This window comes from Thalia democratica, chromosome 3 (assembly GCF_965202585.1).
Source record: "Thalia democratica chromosome 3, ktThaDemo2.hap1.1, whole genome shotgun sequence".
NCBI classification, from domain to species: Eukaryota; Metazoa; Chordata; class Thaliacea; order Salpida; family Salpidae; genus Thalia; species Thalia democratica.
Window position 1 is genome coordinate 48,983,766 of NC_139167.1, and position 12,479 is coordinate 48,996,244.

The 12,479-nt window shown below is 26.5% G+C and overlaps 1 protein-coding gene across 1 annotated transcript; it reads right to left on the minus strand.

Moving 5' to 3' along the window:
* Positions 1-212: 212 nt before the first annotated feature.
* Positions 213-2,052, minus strand: LOC145831783 (uncharacterized). Its single transcript, XM_082939119.1, has 2 exons — positions 1,903-2,052; positions 213-1,124 (listed from the first exon to the last, which is right to left on the minus strand). Exons 1-2 carry the CDS (start codon positions 1,971-1,973, stop codon positions 707-709), a joined length of 489 nt encoding a protein of 162 aa, XP_082795245.1. The 5' UTR covers positions 1,974-2,052; the 3' UTR covers positions 213-706.
* Positions 2,053-12,479: the final 10,427 nt, after the last annotated feature.

Consider the following 12,479-nt stretch of genomic DNA (forward strand, 5'->3'; position numbering starts at 1 on the left):
ACGTTACGATCGATTTTCATACAACTCAAACAAGTGCTGGATAGTTTTGCAATCCACATGACTGCTTGGAATGCGACCAAAATTTATTGAACTATCTTTGTTCTGGCACATCTAGGTAGGTTAAGTTTTATTACTTCAACCTTTTACTTAATGTTTTTTAAAAGACAGGAGTACTTTAAATAGTTCTCTATATGTACAATAAACATAGCTAGTAGATAAACAAATTTTTATTTATTTTTAAAAACTTATTTAAAGTACACAAACACAAAAAAGAAACAGTAATAGTGTCACAATATTAAATTAATAAATAGCTCTAAAGTTGAGGAGAAGCCAACTATTCTTGTTACTTTTTTAACAAAGATATAAAAATATTCTTTTGAGGCTTTAAACGAGTTGTAAGATTTTAAAGCTTAAAAATGTATCAAATGACAGAAAAAAAGGCAATGTAAAAACTTAAATTTAAACGACAAAATAAGATTGACAAAGAGCATCAGAAGTATTTAAAAGGTTTTCTATAACTTAAACGTTTCAGCTCATAATAGAAAACAACTATGACAAAAACAAGAAAACAAGATACAACCACACTTTAAAAGTATTTATGAAAAAATTCAAATTTAAAGATGCTGTCTCGTAACACATTCACTTTAGGCTAGTAAGTAGCGAGTGTATATTTTTTAATTTTTTTAATATGAGGTTGATTCGACCTTTAATTCATTCCAGGGTAGTTGCATTCGATTTCGAGACGCATTTTAGCCAATTGCCTTTTGATTTGTCTGCACACTTCAATTGTCCTTCTGTACGCGAGTCTCTTCTCCATTTCGCTCATGTACCTCCTTCTCACTGGAAATTTAAACTGTACCTGTGCGTTGAAGCCCTGATCTTCAATTTGAAATGGTTGCAGAGACTTGATACCGGAGTTGATCTTTTCATCGGGCAGCGGGTACGGGTTGACAACTTCGAAGCCGGTTCCGAGAGCTGACTTGACCGTTTTCACGTCATTTGGGTTTCCACCGGTGGCTTTGACGAAGCTGGCTCCGGATCCCAACGTGCCGAGTTGGTAGTTGAGCAAGATCTGGTCGGTCGACGGTGAAGTCATTCTGCGATACTGTTTCCTGTTCCATCTTCTATTAAAAAGTTTTCATGTTAATTATTTAAGTGTGTAAACGAAATACCAAATAACTTATAAACAGTACTTTTATTACGCGACCTTAGTTTAAAACAATTTGAAAAAATAAATAAGTATTTATTTTGTTTTGTGTCGATCTGTAGTACTGGTAATGTAGACCCAAGTAGCATATTTCTAAATACAAAAACTTTATTAGTTGGACTTAATACTACTAATAGTTGATTTAGAATTAAATATTCATTTTCTGTTTTTTTAAAAACAATTAGAAGTAAAATCAACTATAACTTTACATTTAAAAAACGATTAGTATTTCTTATGAATAAAGTTTAATAAAACAGTTGTCGACATTAGACTACAAAAAAGTAAAGCTTTTGAAAGTAAAAATTTGTTAAAACTATATAATATTTATAATTAAATCAATTATTGTTATAAAGCTTCTGTTTTGATAACAAATATAGTATGTATTGTTTTTTTGACTAGATAGATAAATTTGTTAAAACACATAGTATAGTGACTTTTAAGTAGTTAATAACTAATATTACCTAAAGTTACACCGAAAGAAATTTCACGTTTTAAACTATTGAATTGGTTAAACCTTCAAAAAAAAAAGCACAAGAGATCATTTTGAAGTGACACAAAACACTATATTTGAATATAATAAATGAAAAAGAACTTTTTGTTATTAAAGTAAAAACCCTTAGTGAACAGTGATATAGGACTATTGATTTTTTTTCTTAATTATATTGTTTCTTAAAGTAAAATCAACAAAAACAAACCTTCGGTGTCTAGCATCACTGAATGAGAACGCAAACAAAACTAGTAGAGCAATGCAAGCAAGACGAGCCATCCTGTAAACTGGTAATTAGGAAGTAGTGCTTGAAATTTACTTGGTAAACTTGTAACTTCAAGTAGTGAGCTTGTTAATGTTAAGACAGCGCCCTGAGCCAATCGCTCTCCTTTATATGCGCTTTGGATTTTCGCGCGGTGCAAAAAACAGAAAAAGGCAGTTTTTTTGTAAAAAGTTTGGTGGTAGATTTTTTTCTAAGGTGGAAGCAAACTTTAAGTGAATTGTTTGTTGGTCTTGCTGGGTTTAGTGACGTCATTATGCGTAAAAGTTCGTAAGCTTGATTTTTATGTTTATTACGAATTTTTGTTCATCTTTAGAACTAGGATGCCAAAAATTGAGTGTAAACTGCCTGCTTAAAAAGTATATTTTATAGTTAATAATTATTGTTACTTAATCATTACAATGAAATTAATTCAAAACTTTAAGTGTATTATTTAACTATTTTTGATTTAATATCAAACAAAATATATTATTCAAAATTCAAGCTTCATATGGGCTATAAAATTAAATAAGTATGGGCTAAAGTTGTATAAATGTCGAGTTTATAAAAAACATAAAACTTTAATGACTCTAAATATTATTACATAAACATTTTTTTATTAAACTTAGCTTTATATCTATTACAAAGTTATACATACTTGGAACTAATACAAAACTTTATTCACACGTAAAAGTTTTATACTTATTAAAATAGTTATAAATGTTTAAAAACATAGCTTTTTTTGCAAATTTAGAATGTTTAAAAAGTTTATAAGTATGGTAACTTATTTTGTGTTTTTTATAAAATTAAAGAAAAATAAAAGGTTCAATCTCTATATATAAAAAAAAATTAAAAGTTTTACTCCTTTAAAAGAGGAGCAAGTATTGTGTTTAGAATAAATGATTTAATTTTCAAAAACCCTTCAAATATGCTTTTCTTTTATATCTTAATTGCATTTACATAGCACATAAAATATTAAACTATTGTTCTTGTAATTATAAAGTACAATAAATTAGTTTATTTAGTTTTTATTTTTATTTGTACGTTTAATTTTTGTATTTTTTTGTATATAAAAGTTAGTTCTAAAAAATATTTGGTTTTACTTATGTTTTTAGTTTTTTTTTTAATTTATCGTTTTTAATCTAAGTTTAAAAACCACTAAGATTGAATATTAAAGCAAATATATGTTATTTTCAGTGTTATATTATCAATAAGTGTTAAAGCTGTAAATTTTATTTTTAAAAGGTTTACAAAATAAACAAAATACTGCAACTTTTAACGAGAATAAACTTTTTACATCTTAATGCAAATTATTCATACTTCAATAATCCTTGCAAAACTATAAATTTGGCAAATGAAATATACATTATTTAATTTACAACAAAAAGAAAAAAATTTAAAACGGCACTTTTAAAATTTTGCTCTTTTGTCTTAAATTTAAAAAAAATAAAAACACATATAAAGGTTTCATCAACAAACATTTCTCGAAAATTAAACAAGTTGTGATTTTTTTAAATAGTGTTTTTGAAGCTCTTGATTTGTAAAAGCAAAACTCTAATTTTATTTAGACTACCTAAAAGTTGTTAATTAAATGAAAATACTTAAAAAAATGTTAAAGTGTAGTTGTAAAAGTTGTTATAAAAAATAGCGAAAATAAAAATGACTAGTGATTTATTTATTTTAATCTTGAGCTTGAATTAATATAATTATTTTGAGTAATATATTGTTTTTGTCTAAACTAAGTAAATAAAACCAATAAAAAAATTATCACAATGCCAACTTTCAACCTTGAGATTATTTCTATAAACATAAACAACATAAATTAAGCTATTAATGACTAACGCACTATAGAACATACCCTAAAAAATCCATTGTGTTAGTTTGTTTAAAACTTATTATTACGGTCATTTTTACTCATTAACTAAATGGCTAATTAAAAATAAATCAAATATAATTTAAACAAGAAAAAACTTTTATTTAAGTTTAGTAAAGACCCAAGGTATTTTTATTGCAAAAAAATATATAAAATCAGGACAAAGATTGACTCAGTAATTTAAGTTATATTTTAAAAATACTGTTAATGAACTGTGTTTTTGAATATATGTAGAAAACTTTGCTAACAATTTTTATATTTAATTAAAGTTTATGGGAGTTTCATTTAATATAAGTAAAAGCTTTACTAATACAGTAGGTATTTTTAAAAGTTTATTGAATCTAAAAAAAAAAAAAATTTTGTAACTTATGACAAGTTATAGCACAACTTACAAGTTTTGTGTACATTAACGTTTTAATATCATTTAAAGGCGTTGTCCGAAAACTACTTTGAATAAGCTGATTTAGGGATAAAAATTGTAAAAGCAATTTTCTTAGGGATTATGCTCTCTAACTTAAAGCTTTGTGGGTCGTCAAACAACAATGGAAATTGAAGTAATAATATCTCACTGTGGTCGTAACCACTTTAAAAGAAGTAATTTAAAAATATACGAAAGTTTTAAACCGTACGTAATCTTTTTATACTTTGCATCATAAATCTAATAGTAAAACTTTAAACTTAGTTTCTTCATTTGTTTAGAAACCAAATTCTTGTTGACTAAACAGTCATTTGGTTTAGATTTTAGATGCAACCTAATTTTTAACCGGGTCATGTTTTTAAAATATGTTTTATGTGTAAAAAAACTTATAGAAAATTTACTGATACTTTAGTTATTTAAAAAAAGGAAGCTTTTTGTATTTTACGAAAACTTTTACGAAAACTTAAACTAGTTACTTGTTTAAACTTTAAAAACGAGTTATATCTAATTTTAGATACACAGTATAATTAATTCAGAATATACATTAAAAAAGTATCCAATTATTCTAACAATAAAAATGTTCTTGGTAAAATTTAACATTAATTTCATTTACAATTACATTTGTTCTGTTGATAAGAGTCCTATACAGGATAGACATCAAGTCAAGAGTACCAAAATATTGCAGACCAAAAAATAACTGACATAACAATGCAATATAGACTGTTTATTTAGTTGTGAACGCTGCTACAGCTCGGGTGTTAAATCAATTTTATAGTTTTAAAACGATGCGAGCAAAATCTATCTCTACAGTTAAGAACTAGTGACATAAAAAAGTGCATTAACTACTTAAAAGATTCACAATAATATCAATGTACAGACACTAAAAAAAATTATAAATTTCAAAAATACCTAAAATAAGTTAGTTTTAAGTTTAGAATTGATGTTGATCGAAGAGCAGAAACAAAAACTGAACACTAATATCGCTTCAGATGCAAAAGAAACTTTTTTTACTAAATAATATTTTTTTAATTCTAGTTTAGTTATTAAACTTTCTGTTTTTTGTACTAAGACATAATATAGCCCAAGCTAATTATTTTTTTTAGCTCAGAGCCATTTCATTTATTCCAGAGATCGGCTGACTTAAACGACAAAACAAACATGCTTGAAAAGGACTTTCGCAGGATAATTTATTTAAAAAACAACTTTTACGGCACACTGTAAGTTTTCTTACCAAAATTTTCTAAAAAATGTTTAAAGACTTTAAAGGTGCGAATTTTATTTTAGCTGAACTTTTGAAACTATAATATAATCCCTTACAAAGTAAAATTTAGTACTAAAATCCTTTAAGTAAGAAAAAAGTATATAGGTCCTTTATAGATACTGTTAGTAAAAAGTGATATATAAGTAAGTTAGATTTAGTTTCTTATGAAATATTTTTGATAAAAAAACACAAAAACTATAAGGTTTTATAGAATAGGTAATGTTAACTTAGATACTTTTTATAGATAAATAATTCGAACTGTTGAGAAGAACAACTAAATATATAAAAAAAACATGTATTATAAAGTTCGTTTAGTTTCGCCTATAACTGGTTGAGTGAAAAAAAAGGCAAACAGTTGTTTCGGTAGCTTTAGTACTTTTCAAAATTTCGACTTATTCTCAGATATTTATTGTACTAAGTTATCTTTTTTTATCCTATATAATAAATTAATATTTACACACACTTTTTATAAAATTTTTCATTTTAATTAGAATGTACATTTGCTAAAGTTCTTTTATTAAAAAATTTATTCGTTACAATAATTGTGAAGAAAAGAATTGTATAAAACCTCATATATTTATGTAACTTTGCATAAATACGTTGAAAATTTATAAAACAATTTCAAAAATCACTAATTTTAAACCAAAGTGTTACTGATAAAGCTTTTTTTATTTTTATACTCAAGTTTTCTATAAAGTTTAACTTATTTATAATCTGAAAATTTAACATGTGTTTTAGTTAAATCAGTGTATTTTTATCAAATGTGTACCGTAAGATTAGTAATTGAACAGTTTAGAACATGCTATCTAGGCTAAAACTTACTTTAAAGGTTTTGTAATCTAAAATAATTCTTTTTTATCTAACTTTAAAAACATTGATGCGCAAAATAAAAATATATAACCTATAAAAAAATAAATTATAAAGTTAGACTTTTAGACCTAAAAACAAAACTAACTTTCCTACATTACAAATAAATATATAACGTACACACGTACGAATTGAATTATGTTTAAACAAAAATTACATCATTCAAACTAAATTATTTTAGTAAATAAAAAAAAGAAGCTTAAATATAAGTGTTATATACATAAATTTAAAGGTGTATCAAACTTGTGGTGTTTAATCAAAGTAATTTTCAATAGCAATTTCCGTTACGATTTCACGCACACTTAATCTGATTAGTGGAAAATTTTTACAATATTATTCAGTTAAAGTTAAACAAAAAACTAAATTTGCACTCAATGAGAAAATGCGGTAAACAAGTTGTAATTCTAAGTGTTTTTACTAGATTAAACTTATTTTTTTAAACATTATATGATGTTCAAAAAGTATTGTTTTGCCTACTACAGTTGAGAGTTTTGTAAAAATATCAGTATATATTAAGTTCTTCTTATTAAGAATGATTTTTGCATATATAGTACAGTAATTTGAGCACGTTTAGTTTTAACGGAATTTTCAGCAGAGTAATTTTTTACATATATAAGTAGGGACTCAATAGATTAAAACTTTTTTATAATTAAAAAAACTATCCGTATTTTACAAGGTTTTAAAACTTCTTTTAAACTTATTTAAAAAATAAATCAATAAAAAAATATTCATGAAGGCCTAGTTAATAAGAGTACAATAGTAGTAGAAATTATTATAAACGTAGAGTATATTATCTACAAAAACTAAAATTTATTAGAATTTGAACAGGCGAAACTTAAATTGTTAGACTTAAGTGGTCGTGCAACCATCTAAATATAATGTATGTGGTTTTTTAAGCTAATATATAGATACATGTTTCTATAGTTTTAGATGTTGAGTTAAACATACCTTTAAGATTTAAAAGCTATATGTTTTAAGACCAAAGAAAACATCGGCGAAAGTCTAACAAAGGCTAAGCCTGGAATTACATTTACCGTGTGTATGCATATTCTAATATAAATAAATTTTCTATAAATATATTAGCAAAATTTATAATAGTTTGGATAAAAGTTTGTATCTTTTAACATAAATTAAAAAATGCTTGACATTTACTAGACTTCGTACGTTTACAGTTAATAATCTTAACAGCCGGTTTTCTTTTTTTTCTAAAATTAAATTTTTAAGTAGTTCAAGATGTTATTTGTAGTCTCTAAAAGTAACACACTTCAAACGAGTGTTTAAGATAGTAATGTCCTTTAGCTTCAAGTGCCGTTATGTCTGCTACATTGCTGCAAACATTTTACTTCCGTTTGGTCCTTTTGTTTATTGAATACAGCTTAAGGTTACAACTTAACGTGAGTAGGTATTATTGTTTAAATTAATAAGTTCTTAAGCTTAATAAGTTTTACAGTGCGGATTAATAACGTATACAAAGGTTATTTCTTCTAAAATATGTTTACTAGGTTAATTAAATCCTTCTAAAGTAATTTACCAGTAGAGGAATTTTTTTAAACTATAATATAGTTTACAGACACGAATTTAAAGCTCAAATAACCTAGCTTGCGTATACGGCTTTTTTATTTGTACATAAAACAGTAATAAAATTTCATAAAGTTCCAGTTTTTAAATAGCAGCTCAGCTAATAATATATGATACAATAAGTTTTAAGTAAAATGTTCATTCAAAATTTCTTCTTTGTACACTTTTCAGTTTAAATAATAAATTAGCATGAAACTAAACCGTAAGATAATCAACAACGATACATGTGAGGATCTGCGACCTGATTTTGTCATTATCGGGTGAAAATTTTTACGACAAATCGTTATATCAGTTAAACTAAACTTTATTATAAAATTTCGCACTGAAGCGTCAATTTTTGGGTTTACGTCAGAAAGAAAAATGAAGCAGCTAAACCAACAAAATTCAGCTTACTTAAAAGTTAATAAAATGTTAATAGTCGTAATTGTAAACATTAAAAGTGAAAAGCTCACTTAAACTTCTTTATTTTGCAAATAAATTACGATTATACAAATGAATAACTTATGCAGTATTTGATTGTTGTGAAGTAAAATCTACAAGGACTTAACTATTGTCATTACTTGGGTATCAATGTTGTTTTTGAAGTAAGAAAAACTAGATTTGTTATGTACTTTTTATAACTAAATTAAAGAATAACGCATTGTACCAAAAATTAAAAATTTTGAGCATATAGTTTACCTTTTCATTATTTTAAATAAAAAGTTGTTTAGTGGACACACAATGTTATGATATTATTAACTTTAAGGAGAGTTTTTACTATTTTAAAAAATGTAAACTGTTCAATCAATACTTCAATAAAAGTCGTAACTATTAAAAGTTTTTTTTAAACGTTCTTATAAATGTCTAGGGTCAAACTACGAACTTCGTTTAACAGATATAAATGTAAGTGACTTTTTGTACTGTCATTTTATTTACTTAGTAAATTGTCTTGTCCTGAACAAGACATTAAATTGTATCCATAGTGGTGTATGACTGGAAAAACGAAAGGATTTTTCGTACACCAGGTCCTTAGACTAAATTCTTTAAGCGATTTTTTCCGTTCAGTAATCAACAACATAAGTTTCACTTTTGTATGATTAAGCTGGAGAATAATTAATCTAGTTATTGTTTCTTGTTAACAAACAAGCCTTTTTTTTGTCAAGAAATGTTCATAAAATAATTTAAATTGCGATGATAACAACCTTAATCAGGTTTGCAGAAAATAGTTCATATAGTTCATTAATAATATATATATATTTATTTATTTATTAAAAATATAGTAACAACAGTTTAAATAGCTGTTTCATATATGAGATATTTTTATCCCATTTAGTCCTTAGTAAAACTTTATTGAAAACTAAATGAGATATAAATATTTATATAATTAGATACCACAGATGTTTTTGTGTCAAAACTTTATTCCGACTAACGGCGTTTCACTGCTCTCAAATAAATTTAAGAACAGATCTACGGAGTCTCAAAAAAGCTCTAAGAATAGCATTTCTATTCTAAGAATAGCATCTAAACTTAGAGCTTTTTTGAGACTCCGTAGATCTGTTCTTAAATTTATTTGAGAGCAGTGAAACGCCGTTAATCGGAATAAAGTTTTGACAGAAAAACATCTGTGGTATATATTCCAATAAGCTTCGCTTATCAGGATCTCCAGGATTTAACGCCTTTAAACGTTACATCTTATGTAATTAAATAAATATTTTGCTCCATTTAAGTAGTTTTAAAAAAAAAACTATCAATATATATATATTCATAAATATTGAAATAAGTTGCTTAACTTAATAAATTAAACTTTTCAACACAGAACCCACCTTAAGGGCTTTTTGAATAAAAAATTATTTCAAGATGCAAAAATTTGCAGGACTCGAGTTTCGTGCACTCCTCAACTGTAAAAAATTACGTCATAATCTAGTTATGCTCAAATTCTAAACTTTCAATTGTATGTTTTGTTGTGTGCTTTATTTTGAACTTTGCAGTTAAGGTATGCACAGGCACAAAACTCAAGTCCTGCAAGTTTTTGCATCTTGAAATAAACTTTTTATCATATATATATATTGAAGAAGATCTAATCAAAATGTTGCAAGACGTGGAGTTCAGAACAAGTAGAAACCGTTTCCAAAATTAAGTGTTGAATATTGTGCGGGACACAAGTAAGTGCAAAAATTTGGTTGTACCTTCTGATAAAACTTCAAACTTTTACGAAATTTCAGTAAATGACTATAAAAAATTATTAAATAACAATATTACTAAAGATTACGAAAAATGTACTGATATAACTTTAAATGATATTAATGTAGAGGCTAAAAATTTAACTAAAAACTTAGAAATAAATGATAGGATTAATAAACTTCCGTTAAAAAACGCATACATAAAGGTCAAAGGCCATAAAGAAAACTTCTTGACACATCTCAAGTGTAGATTAATCAATACTTCTAAGTCCGATGTAGGTCGCGTAGTTAAGGTTAAGATTGATTGCATCAATAAGGCTGTGCGTTTAAAATCTAAAGTTATGCAGGGGACTGATACAGACCAAGTTTTAAACTGGTTAACTGGTTTGGAAAAACAAACATACAGCTTTTTTAATTTTGATGTAGTCGATTTTTATCCTTCTACCAGCGAAGAATTTGTAATAAAATCACTAAAATTTGCTGGTAATTATACTAGCGTACCTATTGAAGACTTAAGTCTAATAAAAAACGCATGTAAATCAGTACTTTATGAACAGGGAAACCTGTGGCGAAAGAAAAGAGCAAGTAACACCAGCTCTTTTTTTGATGTAGTGCAGGGATCGTTCATGGGTGCAGAGTTATGTGAATTAGTAGGACTATTTTTGTTGGACGGGTTGAAAAATATTTTTGGTCTAGAAAGAGTTGGGTACAACAGGGACGATGGTCTAGCTGTGCTACCTAATTCTTCTGGCTTTAAAGTTGAAAGGCTTAAAAAACAAACGCACGCCTTCTTCAAGTCTATGGGGTTACGAGTCACTGTTGAATCACCAATGTTGACGACTGACTACCTGGATGTGAAGCTCAACTTGTATGATCTCTCCTATATGCCTTATAAAAAGCAAAACGCAAAAGTTGTGTATATGAATAAGTGTTCTAGCCACCCAAAAAATATTATAAAACAAATACCAAATTTAATTAATCAACGTTTAAATAAAAGATCAAGTAACGAAGAAAACTTTTTAAAGACAAAGCACGATTACGAATCAATAATGAAAAAATGCGGTTACAATGATAAACTTAATTTTGAAACAAAGAAGCAAAACTAAAACGAACAATAAAAATAAAAGTAGCAAAATATAATTTAGTAAAATCCCCCATTCTGTAGTTCAGTCAAAACAAATATCGGCAGAGAATTTATAAATCTAGTAAAACATATTTCAACAAAAATAACACATTATCAAAGATCTTCAACAAACATAATATGTAAATTAGTTATCCATGTGAAGCGAAATCGGAGAGATAACCTAAGTCACATAATCAAAAGATTTTAAACAATAGTAATTTGATAAATAATCGGTGTAAATCCGCTAGTGGTTGCAAATATGATTTGAAAGGGGGCAATTGCCGTTCGGAGAACATTATTTACAAAGCTACAGTTAACTCTGACCTTGAAAAGAAGTTCTACATCAGCTTAAGCTCAACTCAGTTTTGATTCAGGTATTCTAACCATAAAAAAAACTTTTAAAGGTGGTGTATACGAAAACGAGATTTTGAAGTATGTTTCCGGCCTAAAGCGCAAAGATGTTGATTTTAAATTAACTTGGAAGGTGATAAAAAGAGCACAGCCAATAGCAGATGGTAACAATCCTGTTTGTAGGCTGTGCTTAAAAGAGTCAATAGCCGTTGTGTATGCGTTGAAAAAGGAAGGTTGTTTAAATAAGAGGAGTAAATTCATATCGTCTTGTCGACATATGAAAAAGCTCTTCTTAAAATACAATAAGTTTTAAAGTATTTTATGGTCGCTTAACGGTGGTTTTTGTGAATTTTAGTTGTTTGTTTAGTTAGATGGAAGATCAATTTTTGCACCGAACATTTGTAATGTACAATATTCAATTCTTACGTCATATTGTTTTTTTTTTTTATTTAACTTTTGCATCTTTGTTGACCAAAGTGCTTTTTATTTTAAAATAGAACTAGCTGAAGATTAAAGACAATCTTTTTTGTCTTTATGAAACATATGTTCTAGAATTTTTAAAATCGCATTTTACTAATAAATTATTTAAAAGCCCTCTGTAGAAAGTGATTAAGTGTAAACAATCACTTTCTACATATATATGTATATATATTTAATTTAATATTAAGTATTAACTCAAATAAAAACAATATTAATTAAATATTAAGCTTAAAAAATAGATTAGTTTCAAAGTTAGCCATAAATAATATGACTAGTTTATACTTATGTGAATTTAAACTAAAGTTTTTAATATTAATTTTATAACAAAGACTTAACTTTTGATTATCATTTGAACAGTGTAAGATAAAGACTTGCTTCTAAGTTTTTAGCTTTCGTTAAGTTAAAAAGTTCTAAAA